Source organism: Alosa sapidissima, chromosome 5, assembly GCF_018492685.1.
Source record: "Alosa sapidissima isolate fAloSap1 chromosome 5, fAloSap1.pri, whole genome shotgun sequence".
In the NCBI taxonomy this organism is placed as follows: domain Eukaryota; kingdom Metazoa; phylum Chordata; class Actinopteri; order Clupeiformes; family Clupeidae; genus Alosa; species Alosa sapidissima.
In genome coordinates, this window is record NC_055961.1 from 32,772,621 (window position 1) to 32,800,124 (window position 27,504).

Here is a 27,504-nt window from a genome sequence, read left to right on the forward strand (position 1 = left end):
TGGCATAAAAATGGCAAATTTCAACGCATTTTGCAGTGTTTTAATACAAATGTAAAACTTATGCATTTGCCTAAACGACTACAGAATTAAAAGACAAAACAGAACATGTAATGATAGTATGTACATGGATGTAAACTAAAACAGAACATTACAGGCTACGGATTTGGCATACAGGACATGTTTCCATGGTCATCATCAAATTATTCTACAAATAGTGCCTAAATTACATGATGAACATTTTATTGACAGCTTAGACAGACATGTAACATGTTCTGGTGTAAATAATAGTCAATTGTCAAAAACATTAATTAAGCTTAAATGTCATGTAGAAAGGCAACAGAGTGTACAAAATGACACAGTAATAAATGTTCATAATTGATGCATTTGTTACTAGACACTGATAAAAGTTTAGATGTGGCATTTGTTTTCTATGGCCAGTGATAGTTTTTAAAAATGAACTTTATCTTTCCATGAGCCAGATTTGCACACAAATGTTGGGGTCTTCAAGGGCCTAGTGATCTTCCCAGGTCTAAAATCATATGTTTATACATCACAGAGCAAAAACTTGGACGCAAGTCTAGTGCATTCCAGATCAGAAATTAAATCTCATTCTAAGTAAAACCACTTTTACACTTGGTATTAAAAAAAAAAAAAAAAAACATTGTCAAAACAAATATATAAACAGACTATTATTGGATTGTCAAATCACCACCATAAGCATATATCTAGTGTCAATGTGGGACACCTCTTTCTTGTTGAATTAGATAACACGGGGAAGTGAATGTATATGAAGGACTTTATGTCTAAACAAGGTGTTGGCTACATACATGTGTATCAGTATCTGCCCAAGCGAACTTGCATTCACCCGCTTTAATTATTTGTCTGTTCTATAAAAGGAAAAAAGTGGCCAAGACCATAAACAAATTCACACAAATGGCCATATTACTTTTACCTACTGTTATGTTTTCTCTTGTACAAACTACTCTGTCTGTAATGCAAGTCCAAGTGTCATTTTTGCTCAGAGACTACGAAGAAACTGAACATACTCCTTTTGCTGTCTAAGCCTTGCTGAATCATGGATGCCCTAGCATCATCTACCTCTACAGGCAGTTTTGAGGCGGTTTTGAGGATTAATGAAAACTTGGATGGGTTGTGGCCATGAATATTTGTTCTTGTTCAATGAAGCCAATTTTAATACCGGGTGTAAAAGGGTCAACGTTGGATTAAAAACAGGAGAAATGGGGGGGGGGGACACCAGATCTCAGCTCTCTTTCTGGCTCTCCTCACTGGGGCTCCACGCTCGCTGCCACGATACCATGCTGCCGTAGTTGCCCTCTGAGAATCTGATTTTTCGATTTCCACTCCTCCACCTGAGATGCCGCACAAAGGAGACAAGACAAAGGAAAACGTTTGTCGGTGCTTTGATTCTGCCCTCAACATTAGGTCCCATTAGGGTCATCTTAAGGTGATCTTAAAATCAGCAGTCACAAACACTATGTGTGGCGTTTGATTCAGATGCTTCAGAAGTAGGGGGGGAAATGAACAAAGAAGTACACGGGTCTATTCATACGTTTGTAATCATGAAATGTCTTTGAGACATATAGCTCTGAGCTTTTCTCACCTCTTGTCTGAGGAGCTGGTTGTCCATCCTCAGTCGGTCCAGGGAGTCCATATCCTCTCCTAACCTGGCATTGCTCTGCCGGAGTTCCTGGATGTAGTCACACGCTTTGGACAGAATCCCCCCTTTGCTCTGTGTGCAGAACAAATCAAGCACACAGGCACAACCCAATGACACTTATATCCATGAAGTACACCATGCCGCATCATCTCAGTTGCACAAAAAGACAACCCACTGATCAAGCCAACTGTTTTTGAAATAACAGTTTTTCGCAAAAATGAACCTCACCCAGTTATACACTGGAAATTGAGACACTCAATGGCCATAACATTAAACAATACACACCTGGCCATTCTTGGTTGAGTCTACTGTACAGTCTGGGATGGTTTTGGACAGCTGAACAATCCAGTTGTTGATTTTATCTCGACGCCTACGTTCCACTGATGAACAAAAGAAGGAGCCACATGTCAAAGCCGAAGACAGTTCATCAGTGACAAAATGCTGATCCGCAACAGAAATCCATGAACACGCAGACTCACCTTCATTATGCTGGGCTCGTCTCTTGTCGTCTCTCGAAGTACGTGGAGCCTCGGCTTTACTGTAGGTAAGGAAGAAAAGGGAAGTGGTTGTGTTCAGGCCAAATAAGCCTGTGTGATGGCATATGTGAGAGAAATTGTGAAAGGATAACTCATTTCTCTTCATTCGGTTTTGCTCCATTTAAAACTGACTTCTATTTGATACGTTTCTTTTTTCCACTTTGAAAAATGTACAAATCCTGGCAAATTTAGATTTATGAAGGTTTGCGGACTGTAAGCTCTCATTCATTTGCTCTTAACTTCTCTTAGTGTAATCGGTAAGCCATCCTAAGAGCATTTGAGTTTCTTAAACATCAACTTTACTATCACTGAACTTCACACTGAAAATGGGAACACACCTTTGAGTGGTCGTGCTCAAAACATCTTGCGGTGACATCATCACATACAGTTGACCTAGATGAGAGAGGAGTGGTGACATAGCAAAACAAACACTGCCTTCTACGTTTGCAATAGAAATACAGCTGTTGCTCACCTGTGGGTGTATTCTGAGCGAGTAATGAATCGGGGGCTTGGACGTTGGTTACCATGGTGGCCGTCGGGGTGTTGGAGATGGTGGCTGGGTAGTAGTAATGCGTTTCAGATGCCTCTCCATCCAGACCTTCGGCTTGCGCTAATACAGCCTAAACAAAATGGAAGTACGATACAAGATTAAGCATCACACGTATTGCCAGGGGTATCAATCAAGTGATGGAGGTTATCAAATGCTACAAGGCCTACACAATTTCAAGCCTGCCTTTACAGAGGCATTATACATTATACACATTCCATTCTCACATATTAAAGACAGGTAGATTTGACTACATATAAAACAAATTCTGTGTGTGCAAATTGTAAAAATATTATGGACATTTACAGAAGTCTGTGTTCAGCGTACATGATGCATCACGTCATGTCACCACTATGGTCTACAAATCTACTGTACCAACAAAACAACCATAAAGGCCTCCACCAATTGCCTTTTTTTTGTGCTGACGGCGGCTATTTTCTATAAAAAAAACGTATGAAGTTCATCGTTCTGAAAATGTGGTGGAGGGTGCTGTCAGAGAACATTTGTGTGTTTATGCATGTGCCATTACCTACCTGTGTAACCGCAGGCGTTACAGCTTGTGTTGCTGTAGGGAACCCAGTGACCACACTAACCGCCCCTGCTCCATCCGCCTGGCCGTCCACTTGGCCATCAGCTACATGAATCACCCGATAAGTCACCTACAACATCAAACAAAGGGTCAACCTTAACAGACTTATGCAGAATTTCAACCAAACTAGAGTTTGAGCTAGCCTCGCGCGCGATTTTATTCATGCTGCTAGGCAGCCTGGATTCCATGGACTTCGTTTCCACCTCAATGAAGGAACCAATCACAGAAAGGAGGGGGGACAGCAAGACGATGACGACACACGGAAGCGGTTATGAGCTACGTACAGACACATTTGATAGACATTCGTAGCGCCCAACGGCTCTGGGCATTCGTAAACCACGTTTCAAATACGAGAAAATGAACATAGATAGATAGATAGATAGATAGATAGATAGATAGATAGATAGATACTTTATTGATCCCCAGGGGAAATTCAAGGTCTCAGCAGCATACATACAACACAAACACATTCTTTAACAGCAGAAAGAGTAATTAAAGTATATAATATAAAACACAACTAAGCAGTAAGGGCAGTAGAAGATAAAGAATATACTAATTACACTAAAATACAAATTATACTAACACTTAATACAATATATAAAAATATACTAAAATACAAATTACAAAAATACAAATTATACTAACTAACACTTCATCTAAATCAATTCTAAAAACAGTATCCACATAGTGGTGATTAATAAATCAGAGGCGCTTGCAATGACTGAGGCAGGGACTGAGCCTGTGATTCTCTGTGCATAGTAAGGTATGGTAAGGTGCTCTAAGGTGCTCTGTGTGAATGAGTGTCATGGTGGTAGTGCAATGGTGATAGTGGTCATGGTGATAGTGCAAATGAGTAAGTCAACAGTGCAACAATGCAGAAATAAAGTAAAGTATATCTATATAATACATGTAGTTCCCAGACCCCATAGTATTACATTAACCATGCCTGGTTTACATTTACATTTATTAATTTATTAGATGCCTTTTTTTTATCCAAAGCGACTTTTACCATCACGACAATCACGACTTTTACCGTGACGACAATTATCATCAAAATTCATCGACATCGTAAAGAAAGGGAGCGTTTCAATCTTCCCTTGTCTTCAGGTGCATGAAGAGAGGAATGTCTCTTACCTGCCCTCCTGCTCCCTCGGTTTTGAAAAGGTACTTGATTGGCTGATCTGTGGAAAATGTGGCTGCTGATTGGATGGTGGTGATAGCAGTTGAATCGTCTGCGGTGGCAACAGCACCTTTAAGGAAAACAGAACAAGTATCACAAGCCATGTAAAGTTAGATTAGATTAGATGCCAGGGATGTAAGATAAATAAATAAACGGTTGCTTATACAACCTCAAACATTTGCCAGATGTATTTCTGTGCTGTACACAACCAGTCAAGATAATATGACTGACTATTCTGATAAGCCAAATGGCTAAACATAACAAACTAAATAAACTGTACAATCAAGCAGAAATTATAAATGTATCAAACCTTCCTCCATCACTGAAACATCCCCGTCTGTGTCTGGACTCTTTTGCTGTCTGTTCAATGATAAAGAGACCAGTTAATTTCAAATGTGGCCTAAATGTGTGAATATTAATTTATTCAGTGTAATAAAAGAATCAAAAGGGATGCACACATTTGTCGCTGCCTTTGCAAAAGGGTGCTCACCTACGCTTTACATGGTAACTAATCAATGACTTTATCTGGATTTTGTAAAATGTCAGTTAGAATATAGCCTACGTTTTACATCAGCGCTATTACTGATTTTACCTAGCAGATATGATATATGTATTGTATCCCAAGGATATATTATCATAAAGTAAGGGGCATGCATGCATCTCACCCTTTCATCTCCAGTAGGGGTAAACCCCAGATAGCAGACGACTGAGGAACAGATCAGGACCTGTTCTGATCTGTATTGTTTAAACTGAACAATACTTGCAACAAACTTTACATGCCCCGCCTAGGTCCAGACAGATCGATCTGTTCAAGTGCCTAAAACAGCAAGAGACAGAGGGACGACTGACTTATAGTGGTATAAAGTAGAAACAGCAAGATCACAGTTCTGTTCAACATTTCGTATTTCAAGTTAAGCTAGCGTAATTCTACTCTTCATTCGATTCTGACACATTATAACCAAGTTATCATACTGTTATTTTTTTTTGCGGGGGGGAAAGGAAATAAACCTAACACCAACCGATAACAAACAGGCGTTCGGTTCGGTTACCGTGCAGCAAAACAACTGACGTCTTTGTCTGAATCATCCTAGATTATCTAGCTTTATGACAGGATGGCGGCAATATTTTTAAAATATTTTCAGGTCACTACACGATGATAAAATTAGCTGGTTGATACTCGATTGTTTTGGGTCGCAGTCTGTTCTACCCAAGTAACGTTAACGTCAACTGTATCCTAATATTGGCTCACGTTAACTTGCTTGCTAAGTAGCCAAAATAGTTGTTTTGGTTAACGCTACAAGAGATACTAAGCACCACTTATCATAACGTTTACAAATACTCACAGTGATGCACAGGTAGCTGAACTGAAATTTGAAAACAGATCTTAGTCTGTTTTATAAATAGAATAGCATCGCAATTTACGAACAAAGCAAGGATTTGACCACAGTTACAAAGCAGCTACAAAACAGACAAACATAACGTTAGCCTGTGCTAGCTATCCCAGATTAGCTATTTAATCAACTAAGGTTTATACTCAAATTACTGCAACCAAAACAAGAAAAAAATGGCACAAATGATGTGTTTTTTTACAGGAATAATGTGCATACATTCATAGATGTTTTCTGTGAATGAAAAAACAGACTTACTTAAAAGATGGTCAAAATGTATTCATCCCTTACGTCTTCTGCGCAAGAGCGCCTCTCTTCCTCTTGTAACTTTGTTTTGGTAGATTTAGACCTATTATGGCGCATTACCGCCCCCTACCGGATAAATGAAATGTGTATCTAGACTATAACATGCAGACCATCCCCCTCACAGGTCAGTAGTGTAACTTGGGACAATTTGCATGGGAGGTGACAACACTAGGCCTTTTCACACAGAGATCACGCTAAATTTGCGGGAAGAGGAGACTATAACATTTTGTATGATGATGGAGTGTGTGTCAGTATCTAATGCATAGGAATAATATGTGCAAGACAGGTGAATAATGGAACAAGATAAAGATTTTCACATATGAAGGTCAAATGGGCCCACCAAAACATTAACTTCAGTTTTATAGAATCTTAAACATTGTTTGTGTAGTTTAGTTAGCATTTATTAAACCTTTACATTAAGTATAAGTATATATACTTTTTTGATCCCGTGAGGGAAATTTGGTCTCTGCATTTAACCCAATCGGTGAATTAGTGAAACACAAACAGCACACAGTGAACACACAGTGAGGTGAAGCACACACTAATCCCGGCGCAGTGAGCTGCCTGCTTCAACAGCGGCGCTCGGGGAGCAGTGAGGGGTTAAGTGCCTTGCTTAAAGGCACTATTAGTGGCCTTGTATATCAATACTTGATGTATGAATTTATGAGGAGTTCTATACATTTATTAAACCTCAGCATAAAACATAATCCTATAGGCTAAACGTCTTCACATAAAACATAAACAGGTGCGGGTGGCCTAAACAGTTGGGAAGGCCTTTAATTTAAAAAAAGAGAGATGCAGTTCTATTTTGTTGGGTTTAAATACCTCGCCATACATTTATATAATTCCCAATATTCACCGCAAGTATTAAAAATGTATGTTTTGTTATGTAAATTTCTGCATACATGTTTTTTTTTCTTAAAGGAGAATTCCGGTGTGATATTGACCTAAAGTGTATCGAAACATGATACCGAGTGTGAACGTATGTCTCATAGCCCATCTCGGCTTGTCCCCTGCACTCCAAAATCTGGCGCTAGTTAGCCGATGCTACCAACATCTTTTTCAATAGTGGTGCTTCGGCATCGGGCTAGCCATGCAAATAAATCACTGTTTTACACCCATTTACTAGGCTCAATGTATCTCCACACTTCATTGGTAGACTTCCGAGGGCCCTGACATTTAAAACGAGACATTGAGAACTTTGAAAAAGCACTGGTAGTTTACTTACAAGACGATTTATACAGACAGTATCTTCACGAAGTTTAGCGTTTGCAGCCATCTTGAATTTAGTCACGATAAGTCGAGCAACGAGTAAGAATGAACAGCTATGATAAGGGATCAGATTCCAAAAATAATTCAGTGGAAATGCATGGATTCCAGTTGCTGCTACTGGAAGAAACTGGAATCCATGCATTTCCACTGAATTATTTTTGGAATCTGATCCCTTATTATACCTGTTCATTCTTACTCGTTGCTCGACTTATCGTGACTAAATTCAAGATGGCTGCAAACGTTAAACTTCGTGAAGATACTGTCTGTATAAATCGTCTTGTAAGTAAACTACCAGTGCTTTTTCAAAGTTCTCAATGTCTCGTTTTAAATGTCAGGGCCCTAGGAAGTCTACCAATGAAGTGTGGAGATACATTGAGCCTCGTAAATGGGTGTAAAACAGTGATTTATTTGCATGGCTAGCCCGATGCCGAAGCACCACTACTGAAAAAGTTGTTGGTAGCATCGGCTAACTAGCGCCAGATTTTGGAGTGCAGGGGACAAGTCGAGATGGGCTATGAGACATACGTTCACACTCGGTATCATGTTTCAATACACTTTCGGTCAATATCACACCAGAATTCTCCTTTAACAGATGTGTAAAACTATTGTGGTATCCAAATAACTAGCCTATATGAAAGCATTGCCATAATTGTTTCCAACAACACTGTGTGAAGACCTGAAGCAGCCTGTGGCATCAATATAATTTACTGCATGCAAAATACTTGAAATACTCAAATGAGTTCAGACAACAAGGCTTACACCAATTAAAAAGTTGAGAGTCGATTCATGTTATGAGAAACATTAAATACCTAAAGACTGTAATGCAGCAACAGTCTCAGGAAATACAGCCATATTGTGGAGGGGTGCATACAGACCAGGGATGGATTACTGCACGGGCCTACCGTGCCCAGGCCCAGGGGTCCAAGGGGTCAGGGGGCCCTGAAGCCCAAGCCTTTGCCTCAGTATCAACAAATCTGATTGAATTTAGTATTGGCCATCCCCAAAATGCACCAGAATACAGGAAATCACATCAAACAAATTATTTTTTTTCTGCGGGAGGACCCCCAAACCCCCCCTCCCACATATATAACAGTTAGTGGGGGGCCCTTAATACATCTAGGCCCAGGGGCCCGAAAGTTCATAATCCGCCCATGATACAGACTTTAAAGTACAATTGCAGCACTTTGGTTTAATTCCATTTCCACACTGCCCATATTCGTGATCCCCACCACGACAACAACTCCTCTCTCCTTTACACACTGTGGCTATGCCTCAATCCTTGGCATCTTAAACACCTCAGTGGGGCTGGGATATTTGGCCTGACTGGGTGATTAACATAACCAATCCTAACCCTTTTAGATATTTTTTCATCAAAGAACAACAGGGCAGTCTTTGTGGTACTTCTTTCCATCTTTGATGGTGGTGTTAAAGCGAATAGCATTCACAAGTGTCCCCCCTTCCATATCATATTTTATTACATCCATCCTCTGTAATTGCTATGGGAACTCCTGTAATGACTTCTCTTACCTCACTTCTTGAACCAGGTTCCACACATTCCACCTCTTATTTTTATATTCTTGTCACTTGTCACTACAGAGCCTGATCCTGTTGTTCCCTGGATTTACAAAACATATTAATCTTGTCATATACCTCCCCATTGATTCCTTTATCAGTTTTGTCAATTTCATTGGATATGAGATACTGTGTTTAATTATATCAGTCTTAACTTCAAAAGCAATTCATAAAATGTAAATCCTTCTTTATCGTAACGTGTTGATTCAGGTGCAACATCGGAAACAAACAAGCAGTAGCTGACTGTCCTGATGCTTCCTCTCACTCCCGCCACTGCACTCACCACTGTGCCAAGCAAAATAATGAAATAAAGCAGGAGTTCCGGACATCCGACGGCCGTCGGACCGACACCCTCGCTCTACCAAAACCAAATTAAATTATCTCCATATAACAAAACATTGCTTTACTTGCTAACCAACCTTGTTCGCATTTCAAAACACCCTCCACTCTCTCTCACAATAAAACATTTTTTACCTCTGAACTTACAAGTTTGTAATTAATCACTTTATTCTTTTTGTGTGTGTATGCGGGTATGAGTTTGGGTAGGGGGCCATGGCTTGTCTTAGACTTGTGGAAAAAAGGTTGGGAAACACTGTAGTAGACCATTCCCTCACTATGTGTTTGTTGTAATCAGAATTATTGTAGGCTATAAGCAGGTCAGTGTGTTGCGTGACAATTTAGCATGGGAAGTGACAACACTAGAACATTTTGCATGGTGATGGAGCTAGTGTTTATGTCAGTATCTAATGCATAATAAATCGTTATGGTAAATGGTGGACAGCACGTACAGATGGAACAAGATAAACATTGCTTTTAGGGTCTAGTTAGGTTTTGTCAGCAGTAAGATTTTCACTAACATTATTCCTGAAGGTCAAATGGGCCTTCCAAAAACATAATCTTCAGTTTTATAGAATCTTTAAACATTGGTTTGTGTAGTTTACTTAGCATTTATTAAACCGTTAAATTAAACACCATGAGTGGTCTTGTATATTAATACTTCAGCATGAATTTATGAGGAGTTCTATAGATTTAAACCTCAGCATAAAACACAATCCTATAGGCTAAACATCTTCACATGAAACATAATTAATAATAATAAAAAAAAGAAATATTAAGATTTAGCAGTTTTATTTTGATTGGTTTAAATACCTCACCATACATTTACATCATTCTCCATAATCACCACAGGTATTAAAATGGTATGATTCCTGCATCCATGTTTTTTTTTAACGGATGTGTGAAGCTATATGGTGATATCCAAATAACTAGTCTATGAAAGCATTGCCATAATGATTTAAAATGACACTGTGAAGACCTGAAGCAGCCTATGTGGCATCAATATAATTTACTGCATGCAAACAGATGGCAAAATATGTAAGGCTCATTTTACATAATACTTGAAATACTCAAATGAGTTCAGACAACAACAAGGGCAGTGTCATAAGAACAAGAAACAGCCCTGTGCCTTCTTGCAGCAGGACACTTATCCCAGAGCATTTTGCTGTGGTCTCTGTGGAGATGAAAAATAGTATAGGAAAAGTGTCACAATATGCTTTCATTACATAGGCTAGGATACTGTGTTGGATTACTTGGGTTATTTGTGTCTAAATAACCTATTGGCATTATATCTCCAATATTATTGTGTGGCAATTAAGGTTTCTATTCCATTATTTGTGTAAACAAAAGGACAGAAATGGCTTACTCTTGTCGACAGTAGCTACTTTAGAGGATTCCACTGTTTGTTTGATGGTACATTTGAACTCCTGGGGGTTGTCAGGCAGTCCTGTAAGAGACATCTCACAGACCTTGTCCATCATGGTGATATTAGCACGGTTTTTGTACGTGGGATCTTGCTTCTCATAAGTGGAGGCCACAATCTTGTCCCCTTGTGTGAACTTGCATGTGGGTGATGGTGTCTCTATTGGGTTGAAGTTGCACTCCATCCTCAGGTTATTTTCTTTCGTGATGCAGGAAGTGATGTCTGTAACTGTTTGGGCTGTGGCTAGACCTGTGAGGCAACAAAAGGACTACTGCTTTCAACTAAAGGATATATTTATTTGTATTTTTTCTGATCAAGCATGCATGTCCATTGGTTGTTGTCCTTTTTTTTATTTTTCTTCCTTGACTTAGTTATCTTGACTACTGCATGAGCACTTTAGTACATTTCCAAGAAAAACACAAGGTTATCTTACCCAACAGACAGAATGTGGCAATGATGTACATTTTCCAAACTCTCACAAGCTAAAGAAAAGCGTTGGGAGATAAGTTTAATTAACACATTAGGCAGTCTATGTTGTAGGCTATGGTTTCACATAAACAATAAAATCTGAAAGGCTAATGGTGCATAATAAATACTACAGTATATAGGCTGGATTTCTGCTGTCAAATTGGCGATTGTTATGAGGAACAAATGAAAAACCTTTCATTCACTTCCTCATATCTTTGTCTGGAGTTTCTTGCAGCTGAATTTCCATATAAAGACCAGAAAAGCAGTGAGGTGACCTGAAGAGGGTGTGGTCACTGTTTTGATAGCCTCAGATAGATAGCATTTCAACTTAGGCTAATCATACTTCACAAAACTCACAAACCTATCATAGAATTTCTCTAAAATGTAGCCTAAAACGTGTCATTCTAATGCAGCCTATAGTTTATCTCTCCAGTGAGCAAGTCAAGACATGTCTGGATTCCTGATTGACGACCATCTGAGTGTCTGTGGATATGAGAGTTTTGTTTTGTATTTGTAAGGTTTATCCAGCTCTAGATGCCATTAAGTACAGGGGAAATGGTCAATATTTCAACTTGACATTGATTGACAGTCAAAAACTGAAGTTGCCAGGTGAAAGAAAGGTCAAGCGCATTCAGCATATATATATCTTTAATACCATTACATTCAGGCTAGCGCATGCAGAGTACAGTTATAATTCTTACCTTTGGTATAATCAATTGGAGCTTGCAAGAGCCGTTTAAATCTGTTTGCTGCTAGGAGGAGAGTGATCGTTATGTTCCGCTGAGAGAGCGCGCCTGCGAGAGAGACGCCCTCTGAACAAGCTGTGTCATGTTATAATTTCTATTTGCCCATACCCGCTTTCAAATGCATTCAGTCCAAAACACTGGCAGTTCTACCGTTATCTAGTTTTGTCATATGACAATAAAGCCTATTATCAATTATTTATTAAAGGCTATAAAACACATTTTGAATCTTTCTGTTTTGTTTAAACTTCCTCTCCTCAGTCACAGATGTGCATGCTCGGTGCATAAACTTGGTGTAGTAGGCTAGTGCAACAGGTAAAATAAGTTGTTTCTCATTTGACATTCTCCCAACTTTTTAAAGTAGCATAAGTTGGAAATTACATGCTTTTAATACCTTTAGCTCAAGCATGGCAGTCATGTCACCTGGCTAGGGTTACAAATATCTTAGTAATATCATATTTTGGCACATTTGCTCAACTCTTAACCACAGAACTGTTAAAAGACTAGGGATGCCTCAAGGCATTCATGCCAGAACTCGTTGACAAGACGCCATTTCATATGAAAATAAAAAGTGTGATTTGTATTGTGCAATGTTTTTTTTAACTTAAGAGGGGCAACTGACAAGAGAACCAGAGAGGCATACCAGTCATAACATCTTTATTTCTATCTTTTGCCATTTTTCTACATTGATCCTTGCATTAAGTGCAGTGACAGCCAGACGGAGGGAGAGAGAGAGAGAGAGAGATATGCGTCTGTGTGTTGCAGATGCTAATTATTGTCTTGATTATAATGATTGTTGATGCATTGCCAAGAAAGAAATCTAGTGCAATATAATAAAAGGCACAAAGTGTGGAAGCCATGCATTATTTATCCTTGTATAAGTGCTTGGTAAGCAAAGCAGTGTGTTGCAAGACATTTTGGCATTGGAATGAAAGAAGCAGTGGTTTCCATTTATCCATGAACCAGCTTGGCATTAAACACAATTAGAAGCACAGTTGAAGCAAAGGTGGTGGCACAGTGAGGAACAACATATACGTTCCCTGGCAGATGAGAGCATGAGAGTCCTTCAAAGTTTTTACATGAAGCCTCAACGTGTCTCAAATTTCTTAAGATTTTTGCAGAGAACATAGAGCACCCTACCCACTGAAGCGGAAACACACTTTAAGCTGAAGCTGAAACAAACTTCATTTCTCCCTCTCTGCTTACACTGCCCTTGACCAGTCTGGGTCATCCTGATATTTCATTTCAGCATTGCATCGTATGTGTTTACATTACAGTACATAGAAACACAATCTATCGGGCGATGCCCTTCAGCCAGGTTTGTCCTCATGCTGACATGCTCTGAGGCAAAAAATTAAGATCAAATCAAAGAATAATACAGCACCCATTAGCTGGTTTGTTTTCAGAGATGCACTACAAAATGTTCCAAGCAAAAGCTTAGTAGGCGTGAGAGTAATGGGAACAGCCATTAAAACCTATTGGCAGGAGGCCGCAAAATACGTTCCTTCAATTTCCTTGTATCGAACCACTGTCGCAGTACTACCAATCAATCAAGGCTCTAGGCCAGTCTGTTAACGATATCATTTGACTGTTAAAAAATACAAAAAATGCATACAGAAATGATGCTGATGATTATCATAATTTACCATATAATGTTCTGGTATCATTGTATATGCAGTGCAACTATGAAAACAATTACAGTAAATAATTGTAAATCACATATAAATATTTGCTGTAAAGAACCCTCAAAAAAGTACAAAAGTTTGAGTGTAGAGCGAGGTCTACTAAAGAGAAATACATGGTGCGTAAGGCTGCGGTCCAAAGGAAAGCGTGAAACAAATGATGAACTGTGATAAAAGCTAACATTACAGTGTGATACCCACCTGCAATTAGAGGTGAATTATTACATAACAATGCTGATTCCAAAATCAGAGTTTGGAGAATGGGCTGATGCCAAACGACTTACAAACTACTGATTAATACTGATGATACCATGTGATTATATGTGCACAGGTCAAATACTGTATACATGTATTGTGTGCACAACTTTATGGAACATTATTTGACACTGTGTTTTGACAATATTGAGTGACAATATTATGTGTCTCCTCTGAAAAGACTCATTTAGTAGTATCTCCTGATTAGTTTATGATGCTATGTTATAGGCGTAGGATACAACTTGGAGGCTGAATGTCACATACAACAGAGCTGAGTTATGTTAATACATAAACAGGCTCCAGTACTGCATGGCAAAATACAAACTAATGATGCAAACAAGTAAGCACTCTTGAACGCTCAGGGGAGTATGTGTGCGTGCTCATACAACATTGGACCATCTGTATGCTCCAGTCAAAAATAGCACCATGCCTACAATCTCTAAAAACACAACCTAATCTGATGAGTTACACTCTAACCGTGGTCATGCTAGTGATCATATTAAAATCAAATAAGTCATCTTCGCTGACCCCATGTTCTATATTACTTTGAAAACGGGGAGAGTCTGGTGGAATGGATGCATGATTCAATTGTGCAATGCTTAATCATGTGCCTATAGGAGAGTGTTGTAATCACTAAACAAATTAAAGAAAATAAATGCGATAAGATGGTCTTCAAAATCACTTGGACCCACTTCTCAGTTCACCATACAGTCAGAAACCCCAAAGAAACAGGAAGTGATATCACAATCCCAAGAAGCCATGTCCCAGTGTGGAATATTATGCTTATAGCCGAGCAGACAAGAACATTTCCTGCAAAAGAAAGAACACTGTGACTGAACAAACACAGCTAGTGTAAGCTTAACAATAACTGTTTTTTACTTGTTGACTGTTTTATGGTAAACATATTTTTATTTCTTGTGACATAGTATGACCCTAGCCCTTTCATTGCAGTGGTGCTTAAAGCAATACTGTGACAGTATTGAAACAGTGTTGTTTTAAGCAAATCACTGCAACGAAAGGGCCACAGAGTGGAATACTTGTTGGTCTTACCAAAGCAAAGACACTGCTTTATTGTGACAATATTGTTTTCATTAGAAAGGCCAGACTTAAATGCCCACATATTGCCTTTTCCCCACACTTCCCCACACCCCACACAAAAGGATAAACTCTCACACTGATGCTCACTGGGATAATCCACTTAACACACACTGCACACACATATGTGTGTCTGAATGATTGACATGTTTGAATTGCTATGTTGCAAACAGCACAGTTAAGAATGGAATGCCATGACGTTCCTCCTTAGTAACACTTCTGACTTGTAACTTGTGTTGATGTATTTCTGGTTTCTTTATTCCTCTGTGATAGTAAACTGAAAAGCTTTAGGGTGTGGACAAAACAAAACAAAACATTTGAGGATGTCGTCTTGGGCTTTGGGAAACACTGATCAACTTTTTACACTATTTTGACACATTTTATAGACCAGAGAACTAATCGATATATCCAGAAAATAATCATCAGATTAATCTGCCCTTCTTGATTTGGAGCAGTGGCTGGCCTTATGTATAAGTATTAGACCAAACTACTTAACTCATTTTTTCCACTGAAAGAACTATACTGAGGGTATATCTGGAAAACCTCAGAGTAAGTATTGTACATAACAGCAGCATATAGGTCAATAGTTAGGAAAGTCCTTAATCCAATAGGCCTACTTACTTTGGTGAAACGCCATGCTGTTCTCCTTCCAACTACTTCCTTGATACACCCTGCAAGTGTAAGTGTAGGACCTTTCATCTGCCATGGGAGCCCAGGTGAGGCGGCATATGGTTGGGGACACCAGCGAGACATTGGAGCGCCGTCTGACTTCAAGAGTGGGAATGAGGTATGAGGGAGTATTGGGATATGTTGTTCCGATGATTTTTCCATCCTGCTTGAACTCACAGTAAGGCCCTGGAATTTGATCAGTGGCTGGAAATTCACAGTCCACCCTAAGGTTCTTCTCTGTATAGGTGAGACAGGAGTATATCTGAGGACCCCTTGGTGTGAACCAGAACCCTGTTACTGAGGTGGATAAGACTAAGACACAGGAAAAACAAACCATTACTTGTAATCATCAGCACAAGAGCATCTCAACATTCAGAAGCTGGAGATATATGTCCAAATAAAGCTTTTTGTATGTATTGTAATAAAGATATGTTATTGAACAGTTTACGGCAGGCTAACTTGGGGCTGACGGGAATATCTTACCTAAAACGAGACTGGCAATTGCAGTTAGACGTGCATCCATAACGTCGTCTTTGGTCACAAGGTCTTGAACTCCTGCAAGAGTAGTTCACTTTGGCAGGTAGGCAGGCAAAGACAAGTGGAATGCTCTGAATGAAAAAAACAAAAAACATACATGCTAAGCAGAAAATGGCTACGCGCAAAAATGAATTATTATATTGAGTGCTGCACGGGAAAATACTGTAGCCTAGGCTTCAAAAAAGGATGCTTAAGCTAAACGATTGGGCCTAGGCTGCAACTGAGGACAACCGAAGGCACACGGACCCACCTGAGTCATCTCCCATGCTTATAGCATCCTCGTCCTTTTTAAATTATACCTTGGTTATGTTAATGTAAAGGGATGAGAGATAAGCTGCCCGAGGAGGAAAATATCAACGAATAGGGCATCTGTGCGTGAAGCGAAGGCTTGCTGAATAGTTGATGAGCGTGACAGAAAGATAGAAGGAGACAGAACCTAGCCTAGCCGTTCACGACGTGAAGGGCAATATAGAATAACCGGAACGCTACAGTTTCATTCAGAGAATTCAATCAAAATACTGTAAACAGCATTACAAAACAGTAGGCTACATTATATAGTCCACCATTAGAAAACTATTTCTTGCACCTTACCGTAATCTGAAGATGCACAACCGTGCCCTTCTACGTTCCCGAGGAGGAGAGCACCCAAAACCCTGCCACTTTAAGCGCGTACTGATACTACTTTTGCCACAGAGCGCAGATCAAGGAAATGCAGACACCAGCAATAATATTTGTAATAAATTATGTTTTGGGAAGATAATAATTTGAGTTAGATCAAATTGTACAATGGAGAAACAGATTAATTAGACCATTTATCATCAATAGCCTATATATCAATTGATCTGTAACATCGGTTTCTCTCGGTTTCTCTTTTTTTTTTCTGTATGCATGCTCTGTTATGACATTCAATGCAACAACCTGACTGAATACAATAGCCTATGACATGACATTTTGTTCTGATTAGAATAGATAGGCTACAGTATGCAAGAATGCAGTCGGTGTAGAACTCACTTACAAAAGAGTTCCAAACGTTAGGCCTACAAACCAGAGCCATATAGATATCTATCTATACGGCTCTGCTACAAACTACAGTGTTGTGTTCTAATCATATGGACTATTGTAATCACCAAAGATTCTAGAACAGAGCTCCGCTCTAGAATCTTTGGTAATCACTATGGACAGTGTTGTGATTAGAACGCCATTGAGTGTGTAAAAAAATAACATTCTGTCTCTATGGTTATGTGATTTTACAACAGACAGAAACAACATCTCTTGATGGTCTTGTGGAAAATGTTGATAGCAAAGATTCTAGAGCTCTGTTCTTGAATCTTTGGTTGATAGTAAATTGTAGACGTTAATCTTAGGCTTGACCACTTGAGGGCAATGTTGACCAGGATCCAACCGAATAGACATCGTTTTAGGCCTAATTAACAACACGTTTGTTGTTTGCCTAAGTTAAAAAGATAAATAGCCGTATGTACAGCTTGTCATTTTTTTATTTATTGGAATATTAGCGACAATGAAGCAATTAGGTTATGTAGAACATTCCAACGCCATGTTTCTCGCCGTTTGATGGTGATCAAAATGCATAAAAATACATTATTTTAGCGTCTTATGGCACCTGCGTAAAGGTATAATCATGTGTCATCTGTAATCGAGGTATGAAATAAAATGTCCTTCGCCCAGCAATGTTTTGAATTGAATTCATAAGTAGTACGTCATTTCCTGCACGAGGAAGCCCTTAAATGTGTCAACAGATCGCAAAACAAATACATACAGTAACAGTTAAGAGTTGCGCTCGATGGTCGGAGTCAACGGTAAGAGAGCTGTGTTGGTGGATTTCTCGGAATAATGCACCGTGAGTGTCAATAGATTTTCTTGGAAAATATTGCGTGACGACAGGCAGTCAAAATAAATGTGGACATTTTGTTTTTGTGATTCTGATTCTGTTGACATTCACACTCTCCTATCGATTGCCCCAGCATCTACGTCGACTTATGTTAGCCAGCGATAGCTAGCTCGCTAGCTTTCCAAGTCATTAGTCAGCTTAGTCAAAACAGGTTTCTAAATATAGCCAGCTAGCTAGAGAGTATAGTGTACTGTAAGATCTATTACATATGGACAAGAAAGGCAGTATACACGATCCACATACATGGACAATAATTAGCCAGCTATTAAATATGTGTCCTCATTTGTAGGTTGCTGTTTGTCTCTATAAATGTGGTGGTGGTTAGCTAGCTATCTCTTTGATTTGTGGAAACAAGCCAGTCGTGCATTGCCTATTTTTAGCCATCACCAGTGATATTTGAACTATGTTAGCTAACGTGAACCTAATAACTAATCGGTAAGTTCATGTTGAGGAATGCGGGGCTATTACACAATGCGAGCCGTTGCTTAGGGAACGTTATTGTTTGTAATCATCCATCTAACTTAATTGTGGTACTTCGTTGATGAACGTTTCCTGGACAATGTTATTGTGTCGATGTTCCATTATTATGACAGATAATTCTCACAACTTCTAAACCATTGTCTTGTGCCACTAGCAGGCTTTCCAGAACCTCAAGGCCATTGTGAGGTATCTGTCACTGAAACGGTGTTTTTTCTGTGATTCGCTGTTGCTTAGTGCAACAAAACGAAACAATGTCTTATCCAAGGCACGTTTCAGAAAACTACCCAGGCCTTCTACTAAACAAAAACAGGGCCTACTAGAGTTTAACCTGCAGGTTGCCATGGTTACGTCCGAGGTTTGCGGTAGGTTCAAAACAGTCGTGTTGTCATGGCAGCAAGTTTTAAATTCTCAAACTTACCACTGCGCAGCTGTTTTGTCGGGTATCAAACCATCAAACACGACACCGGGGAAAAAACTGCCATGGTTTAATTTGTCCACAAAACATAGTAGGTGACGGAGTACATTTCAGAGGATAGATGTAAGAGACGGCTGTTATTGATTAATGATTACTGAGGTGTTAAATGCCTGAAAGCAAAGGTCCATGTGTCGTTTGCTGTAAAACAGCTCGTTGGACGACTTGAACGGACAAATAGAATGCAACAAGCTATCCATCTATCTATGAGGCATTTAGGGCTAAAAAAACAAACACGGCCCAAAAGTTGATATTGGGCATCCTTAATGACAGCTGCTGCCTACAAGACTTTGACAATCATATGAGGAGGAGAATAATATTCTGAGAGCCAATGCACAGTTTACATCCATTTGCATACAAAGTTTCTGTCAGAAACTTAATATCCTAAGTTATTATTTTCTTTACTTGTGTGCATGCTTGTGTCTTTGGTGATCTATCTATCTATCTGTCTATCTATCACATACATACCAACACATTAATGTTTATTAATGTTAGTGGTATTTGGCAGACACCTATTAGTTAAAAAATAATACTTTAAAATAAAGTTGAACAGCCTACATTAAGACTAACAATAACAGTAATAATAATAACATCAGTATAAATAATATCAAATATCAACAATGAAAAGTTTTCATATGAAAAAAGCCACAGCTTTGTAAGGTGAACAGGTAAGTCTTCAAACATTTCTTGAAAGTCTCAAAACTATCACAAGAACATAGAACATTAGGTAGCCTAACTCATTCCACCAATGAAGAATGAGAAAAAGAGTCTTGACTGTGACCTCTTAGCATGAACAGATGGTGGACACAGCAGACGCTCATCAGAGGACTGAGAGAGGATGAAGAGCTGGATCATAGAATTCAAATAGCAGGTAGCAGATCCAGTAAGTGTCCTATAGGGCAGAGTGAGGGATTAAACTGCTATAGGAAGCTAATGAACAGTTACTAACAGAGTAGTTACATGTGTCTTTGGCTTAGAAACCAGACGTGCAGCTACATTACATGTATTATACATATATAATACAAGGGTGTAGTAATGTGATAAGCCTTGACCCAATCAACTGTAAATCTCACTTTAATGTCCTCGACCTCTATTATCTAAAGGTTATTCGGATATCTAATGGGCATAACCTACAATTTCCCATTTTGGTAAACATGTGACTAGAAATCAAGATAGGTTTGCAAGATTTCAAGTAGCCATTTGGGCCAATAGTTGGTTATGCAAGCCTTTGGATATTTGGATGAAATCTGCTGTACCAGTCTGTTAAGTATGCTTTAGAAGGGGGCTATTGTCATGTCTTGTGATGTCACAATGCAGTGGTAGAATGGCCTCTGTGTGTGGTCACTCTCTCTAACATCTCTCTGTATGCCTTCTTCTTCCCCCACCCCTTGTTCAGGCATTTGATGAATGGGGCGTTTGGTGAGTCCCTTCCCATCACCACAGACTCACCAGGCTTCATTGTCAAGATTGGGATCCTGATTGATTGACTTTCCTGTCTAACCGGAGGTTAGTGGAGCTGCTTTTTATTTCATCCCTGGCAGAAGATTGTCTTGGGATGTTTGCTCTCGTTGGCACTTGAGTTTACTTTCACATCCAGTCTACTAGACTCCACAGCCAATTCATAAAAGCACTTCTAGGTGAATAGGCTTCACTGTGTGTTTGTAAAGTTGTAACTTGAGATTGGAGCCCCATATTGTTTGCTCATATTACTCTATTCATGGTGATACCCATAGTTTTTTCTACTTCATTATTTCCTCAGAGGAGGTACTTCTTAATAAAAACCATCCCCATCAAAGAAAAAACAACCTTTTACTGATTCTCTTAAGTCGTGACTATGAGTCATAGGATTTTCTGCAGTAAGTGTTTGGCCCATCATTGATTTTAATTTATTTCTGTAATGGATGGACATTATCATTCCATCTCTTGTGAGTGCACAAAGTACTGTACAGAAGTTTGCAAAGTAGTTAAGCTTATTGTGAATTAGCCAAATTCCGTACAGCACTGTACAGTCCAGGCAAAGTAACTCATTTTGTAGCCAAAAATAGAACTAATTGTAAAAGATTTTTTTTTCAGCATAGATCATTTCTATGAGGTGTCCAGAACACCATACTAAAAGTCCTAAGAAATCCTAGTTGAGGAAATATGTTAAATTCTCATCAATCCGAGATGTGTGCCAATAAGGCCAGGCAGCAATACACCCCAATGGGGCTATTTTACTCCTATCAAAATGAAACTTTACACAATGAAAGTGCCCATGAAAAGTACATTCCTCATAGAAATTATCTAAGCTGAAAGTCATAAAATGCTACTTTGCCTGGGCTATGTACTGCAGTCAAACTGTTTGGTTAGGCATTATCATACAAAACTGTTTACCGCTACTCAACTCTTAGGCATGTAGAGGGACCTAGCCTACCAGTTTTACAAGAAATTTTTGTTCTGTATGCTTGTCTTACCATACCTCTCATATGACTGCTCCTCTGTAAAGCTGGGGGAACTTAAAGAACAAAATCAAAACTCTGTATTTGCTTAAGACTGATTTTCATGTTGCCTTCTGTCTTCTGCTCCCACATCTAAGTTACTTGTTGAGAAAGTTTTACGTTCAGTTCCTTTGCAAAACGACAGTGATAGACTGTCAGGTCAATGTGATGCATACTACTGACTGTCTTTTTTCTATGCTCAACCCCTACACATATTTAACTACTGTATTCCGGTGTGCTTATGTGAAGGTGTTCCTGTGAAAGACGCCGGGGTGACACAATGGACGGGTCAGAGGAGTTTGAGGGACGCACCATGGTTGAGGTGATCACTGACAAGTACAACCTGGAGAACTTCCCCTACTGTCGTGGGCCCGGCACGGGTGTGGTGGTTCTGACCAGCCCACAGAGTTCTCCAGTGAAAGGTAAGTCACGTGATTATATCTAAACGGTGCCCAAACTGTCCAAGCAGCATACTAAAAGCCCATCTAGTTACCTGAGAAAGGTCTAGCATATGTGGATTCAGGGGAATATTAGGACAATTCCAAGGTTCCTGCACTGACCAACATTATTATTATTGGTGGGGGTGGCAATGGCAATTCAATAAAGCTAAAGCCTCCATGGCAACATCGTTCTCACAGGCCAGCTGAACTTGCCTCGAGTGCTCGTGCTGGACAGCTGTGGAATCACCCAGGCTGGAGATGAATCAGAGGTTGCCACCTTCTGTGCCCATGTGGTAGAGCTGGACCTTTCAAATAACCACCTGCAAGAGTGGGGGGAGGTATGCAGTAATCTATGACTCCTCATCACAGGTGTTGTGTGGGTGTGGGGGTGTGTGCTGTCAGCAGCACAAGGTAAGAGTTCTGTCAGGGTGTGAAGTCCGCAGTTGGCTCTCGCAACACGTTGTTCACTGGTGTCTTGCTGAGGAAAAGTAACTTGACTCCTAATTAAAATATTATAGAGAAAAATATAACACAGTTCACAAAGTTCCAAAGTTCCTAGCTACTTTAGATTTTTAATCAAGGGGCAAACCTTCCGCTGCGCCTCCTGTATTGTCTCAGGTCTTGAAGATCGTGTCCAACGTTCCGAAGCTGGACTTCCTCAACCTCAGCATGAACCCTCTGAGTGGGTCACAGCTGGAGCATGAGGCGGAGCCTTTTCTAGAGCTGCGCCACCTGGTCCTCAACAACACCCACGTGTCCTGGGGAGTCCTTCACAAACTCACTCGGGAGATCCCAAAGTAAGTACCAGTCAGGTCATTATCACAGCACAAACCGACCTCACGTCTCCTCAGGCTGTCGATTAGAAGACTTATTTATTCTGTGTCATGGGATTTGGCAAGTGTATTATTGATCTTCAAAACCTCTTTTTACATCTGTGTGTGTGTGTGTGTGTGTGCATTGCAGGCTGGAGGAGCTCTTCCTATGTCTGAATGAATATCGGTCCGTCCAGTTGTCCGATGTGCCTTGCGCCTCCCTGCGGCTATTGCACATCTCGGACAACCAGCTGCAGGACTGGGCCGAGGTGCGTAAGCTCGGCCTCATGTACCCCGGGCTCCAGTCCCTCATCCTCGCCAACAACACGCTGACCTCCATCGATGAGCCACAGGAGTCTCTCTGCCGCCTGTTCCCCCAGCTGCGCTATATCAATCTTCATAACACAGGTATGATGGGCAAGCATATGCGCACGCACACACACACACACACACACACACACACACACGCATTATAGTGCTGAGGCCATGAAATATTTTTGTTCTCAAGGTCTGAGTCGTTGGGAGGACATTGAGAGGTTGAGCATGTTCCCCAAGCTGCAGGAGGTCAAAGTCATGGGGGCTCCGTTACTGCAGTCCTACAGCACCACAGAGCGAAGGAGTCTCGTGGTGGCACAGTAAGTAGCCCAGACGCACTCCAAATAAGACTACAAATGAAATTCAGTAAAAGTGTGTGGATGTCACACACTTCACACCCTCAAATGGTTCATGCAGTTTTGCAAACTTCACTTTGTAGTTTTTTTCTATGCATATGGTGCAAAGAATCCATATTCATAATGGTTTACAATTTGGTTCCATTGATTCCATTCTGGATGCATGGTCAAGCCAGTTATGGTGTGGTTCTTGTGGCCAAACAGCTGACCCTCTGTTGGATTCCACAGGCTCCCTACAGTCACGGTGCTGAACGGGAGTGTGGTGACACCAGGAGAGAGGGAGGACGCCGAACGTTTCTTCGTCCGCTACCACGTTGAGTATCCTGAGAATGAGCTACCTAAAAGGTACCAGCAGATGCACTACTAGCTGCATCCACCACATGTGATCGCATGTGCATTACACCCACCTATAGACAGTGCAGGGGCCGTGTGTACATTGTGGGAATGCCCTTCCCCCTGGGAGCCATACTGATAACCTCATGCTGTACGCTGCTTCGACAGCTAAAATAGGAACTACACATACTGCCCGCCCTGCTTCGACAGCTAAAATAGGAGCTACACATACTGCCTGCCCATTCACTCATGTATCTAAGAATATCCTCTTGTAGTATCCTCTTTTATTGGTCCTTGTGTTTACGTCCTCTTTTTGAAAACAATTCTACACTAAAATGATGAATAAACATTAAAAACACAGAAAAAAAAAACATTAATAACACAGATCTTCATAGTACTTCATTGGCAGAGAAGAGAGTGATTTATGCATGTACTACAGGCCCTCTTGGGAGGTTTGGCTAGTCTCTCCCACTGTGGAGACATTCCCTTTATTTCAGTCAGTCACCTCTCTCACTTTTCTATCACGAGACGATAGCATCTCTGATCCAACATGTCCTCGCTTCCAGGATCCCTTCACTTGACATTAAGATGCCAGTGTACCTTTAAGCTGATAACACCAGATAACTTTGGCATGTCTGACCTTATCCTCCATTTATGGGTGGCATTTTCTTGGGTGAAGTGCACTGTGTCACCTCCTACCCCCATCCTGTTTTAATCACACTCCTCCTCCCTCGCCAATCAGATAGGAATTCTGTGGGGGTCCGGGCAGGTGTCTGAAAATGGATCGCCCACGCCTTTTTGCCCACCAACATTCCACTTAACCTGGGAGAATCCGGCGGGAGGCATTTTCGGGGAAAGCACAAAGTGGATGCCCCAAATGGGGAATCTAACCTTTGGGGGACAATGTGGCCAGTCTCTCTCTCCTCAAAGGCTCCTTTGTCTCGGAATACTCCGATCGGAAAACTGATACACAAGGTGGCAGGATGATTTATTTTTTTATTTATTTTTACCCCCCTCACCATCTCCCCTCCACCTTTCTTTTACTTAAAAGGGACTGAGGTTGTAGCACTTTTTTTTAGCTCTCCATCTCCTTTGCCTCTTTCTTACCCCCACTCTGCTTTTCCCTTCTTGGCCTTTAAGAGGATTAAAGAGCAGCTTGTCATGTGTAACAGGAGCACATGCACAGCAGGCCACAAATGAGTCGTCATAGCGATTATTACGCAGTCATTTCACAGTGGGGAGGGAGGCTGGTTGGTGGCTCATATCAGGGAAGACGGGTAAAATGGAGGGTGGAGGTTCTAGAACGGCATTTACACCATTATGACGATGATGACTGAGGGTGGGAGAGGTGTGGTCACTGATCTGTAAACACTTCAGGTAATGAGAGGGCTTCCCGACAAATCCTACTGCGTCAGTGCCAGATGATGATCTGCTGTCGATGAATCAGTGAACGTGAGTTCAAGTGATCTTGGCAAATTCACAAGTTCAAATTCCCACCTCCCTTCAAGATGCATTTCCTTTAGCTTTGAAAAGAGTTGCGTTTTGCCCCATTGGGTTTTGTTGTTGCTGTAGTAGTTGTTGTTGTTTTTCTTTTTATATTGTCCTCCCTTGTAACAGCCATGTCTCTGAGGATTCTGTTTTTATAAAGCCATGCCAGTTTGAGACAGTGGGGCAGTCTGTGGTTCCCCTTTTGAACTGGTGTGCCCACTATTGCCCCCACCCTCTCTCCATCCCAATCCAAAGATCAGAGCTGGTCACAGACTCTCACATTTATGTCGCCGAGAGAGTGGAGATCAGACACAGGCCCGGGACACCTCAGTGCCTTTGAGTAACCGTAACCTTGGCCTGAGAGGGGAGAGACAGAGCGGGAGAAAACGAGACTCCCTTTGAGAAACCTTAATCGCGCCTACATCAGTGTTTGGCTGAAACAGAGTGTTGAAGGGGGGGGATTTAAAAAGATGGGTCAGGGTGGGTAGGTAAGGGGGGGGGGGGGGGGGGGGGGGGCAGTACAGATAGAAGTGAACATGGAAGCTTGACCGCCTTTGAGTAACCGTAACCCCAGCCACAGATAGAAAGCAACTGTGAGAGTCTGCAGGCCAGGCTACCTTTGAGTAACCGTAACCTTGCCTATCAGCGCTTGGGCTTAAGACCCATAATGTTCTCTCCCTCTCTCCCTCTCTTTTGCTCCCTCTCTCTCTCATCAAATGGGGATGGGGAATGTGGATTGCGCACGGCAGAGGAACTGAGGGGCCGTGCCGCCACTAAGCGGCACCTCACCTGTGGCACTAATCTGAGGTCTTCATTAAAAATGAACCGATAAGAGTTGAAAAGAGCGGAACGCGAGGGGAACGATATCAAAGGTCGTAATAATACAGCTGTAATCGTGGCCATGCTAGTTCTCAGCAGTTCGGGGATGGATGACGGGGAGATTAGAGGCAGTTAGAGGCAATGGAATGGCTATATGACTATGGAAGGGATTGGGGGGTGGGGGGGGGGGTGGAAAAGGCAGCAGCAGCAGGAGCGTGAAAAGGTACACAGAGGAAGAGGGGTTAGAGAGCTCCAGAACTCTAGATGGCCTTTGAGTAACTGAAGCCTCGGCGACGGGTGCGCTGGGCATAATCTGCCCTCTGATGCAGAGCGGGGTGAGGTGAGGGGGAGACGGAGGAGAGGCGAGAGGGCTGAGAGATGCAGGCGAGAAGGAATGGCTGGAGGACGGCAGGAGGGAAGCGAGAGGGGTGCATAGGGTGATGGATGGGAGAGATAGTGGCCTGACTCGTGTAGAGAGGAAACTTGGATTCGTTTAGAATTCCGAGTGCCCTGCAAGTGTATGGTAGTTTTAGAAATTTCGATGGGGAGTAGATACGATTCATGTCCTATTGTTAGATAGGTGGAAGAGTGAAAGAATGGTAATGTAGTTGATGGTGTTGCTCCGAGTTTACACCACAGAATTCTGGTTTTGAGTTCATTTGTGTGCTTTTCATTAGAACTAATGGTTAAATCACATAAAATAAAGTGAATTAACTGTGTATGCAAGTGCCTAGACATTTTTCTTGCTTCTGATTTTTTTTTTTGTTTTTTTTTAGGGGGGGGTGGGGGGGGGGGGCATCTTTACATAAGCAGTGCAATGAAATTAACCTGCAGGTACCTGACCTGCCAGTAGGGTGTGCTACTTAGGACATTATTTCAAAATTAGCATTTTAATGTATCACAGTTTCAAAGGAATGCACAGATTTGTGAAATATTCTAATTTCATTTTACATTTTTGAATTCCTATATAAACTATTAACATTATCAAAGTACACTGTAATGGAATTGTTTTTTCTCCTTCCTCAAGGAAACATTTCTGACACAAAGACCTGCTTGTTGTATGTGGTATCACTCTATGTTCTTGCTCAAATGATTTTGTCGACATTATGTACAGTCAGGCATTGAGTGTAATACAGTCTCTCTGCTATTGTCTGGTGTCATCTTAGATACTACTAATGACTGGGCGAGGAATCCAGGGCACCTGCGTTATCACTGCTAATGTGATTTAGCTGCGTTTAAGAGTGCTAAGCGCACTAAATGAAAGCTTTGAGTGAGGCAGGTCTCGCGGACAGAATGGCACTTTGTACAGGCTAAATTCCCATGGCAG

At 40.9% G+C, this 27,504-nt stretch overlaps 3 protein-coding genes and 1 long non-coding RNA gene across 5 annotated transcripts in view; 1 reads left to right on the forward strand and 3 right to left on the reverse strand.

Moving 5' to 3' along the window:
• Positions 1 to 24: 24 nt before the first annotated feature.
• Positions 25 to 6,282, reverse strand: LOC121708886 (upstream stimulatory factor 1-like). Of its 2 annotated transcripts, XM_042091829.1 has the most exons (11): positions 6,177 to 6,282; positions 5,196 to 5,347; positions 4,841 to 4,890; positions 4,485 to 4,600; positions 3,295 to 3,420; positions 2,687 to 2,834; positions 2,553 to 2,607; positions 2,158 to 2,216; positions 1,964 to 2,058; positions 1,622 to 1,750; positions 25 to 1,370 (listed from the first exon to the last, which is right to left on the reverse strand). In XM_042091829.1, exons 2-11 carry the CDS (start codon positions 5,201 to 5,203, stop codon positions 1,284 to 1,286), a joined length of 873 nt encoding a protein of 290 aa, XP_041947763.1. In that variant the 5' UTR covers positions 5,204 to 5,347; positions 6,177 to 6,282; the 3' UTR covers positions 25 to 1,283. The 2 variants fall into 2 exon arrangements, with proteins under 2 accessions (XP_041947763.1, XP_041947764.1); XM_042091830.1 differs by lacking the exon at positions 5,196 to 5,347 and having other exon boundaries at positions 6,177 to 6,256.
• Positions 6,283 to 10,179: 3,897 nt separating this feature from the next.
• On the reverse strand, positions 10,180 to 12,105 carry thy1 (Thy-1 cell surface antigen). Its single transcript, XM_042091834.1, has 4 exons — positions 11,997 to 12,105; positions 11,261 to 11,309; positions 10,771 to 11,076; positions 10,180 to 10,578 (listed from the first exon to the last, which is right to left on the reverse strand). Exons 2-4 carry the CDS (start codon positions 11,289 to 11,291, stop codon positions 10,475 to 10,477), a joined length of 441 nt encoding a protein of 146 aa, XP_041947768.1. The 5' UTR covers positions 11,292 to 11,309; positions 11,997 to 12,105; the 3' UTR covers positions 10,180 to 10,474.
• Positions 12,106 to 14,797: 2,692 nt separating this feature from the next.
• LOC121708890 lies at positions 14,798 to 17,269 on the reverse strand. Its single transcript, XR_006031794.1, has 4 exons — positions 16,868 to 17,269; positions 16,223 to 16,347; positions 15,692 to 16,051; positions 14,798 to 15,355 (listed from the first exon to the last, which is right to left on the reverse strand). It is a non-coding gene; the product is annotated as an uncharacterized LOC121708890 (long non-coding RNA).
• Positions 17,270 to 17,810: 541 nt separating this feature from the next.
• Positions 17,811 to 27,504, forward strand: part of tecta (tectorin alpha) — a 35,395-nt gene continuing 25,701 nt past the window's right edge. The window contains 8 exon segments of the mRNA XM_042093393.1: positions 17,811 to 18,134; positions 20,534 to 20,643; positions 21,864 to 22,036; positions 22,253 to 22,392; positions 22,673 to 22,851; positions 23,018 to 23,274; positions 23,375 to 23,501; positions 23,766 to 23,882. Of these exon segments, the coding sequence (XP_041949327.1) occupies positions 21,895 to 22,036; positions 22,253 to 22,392; positions 22,673 to 22,851; positions 23,018 to 23,274; positions 23,375 to 23,501; positions 23,766 to 23,882 (962 nt within the window). The 5' untranslated portion in view covers positions 17,811 to 18,134; positions 20,534 to 20,643; positions 21,864 to 21,894.

Bases quoted from the DNA above. Each gene is read 5' to 3' on its own strand.
- LOC121708886 (XM_042091829.1), bottom strand. The intron at 4,601-4,840 runs GTTTGATACATT...TTTTCCTTAAAG, and splicing joins TGTTTCAGTGATGGAGGAAG to GTGCTGTTGCCACCGCAGAC. The intron at 2,059-2,157 runs GTGAGTCTGCGT...TTTGTTCATCAG, and splicing joins ACGAGCCCAGCATAATGAAG to TGGAACGTAGGCGTCGAGAT.
- thy1 (XM_042091834.1), bottom strand. From the start codon at position 11,291: ATGTACATCATTGCCACATTCTGTCTGTTGG. The intron at 11,077-11,260 runs GTAAGATAACCT...GTTGCCTCACAG, and splicing joins TGCCACATTCTGTCTGTTGG to GTCTAGCCACAGCCCAAACA. The intron at 10,579-10,770 runs GTAAGCCATTTC...TCATCTCCACAG, and splicing joins AGTAGCTACTGTCGACAAGA to AGACCACAGCAAAATGCTCT.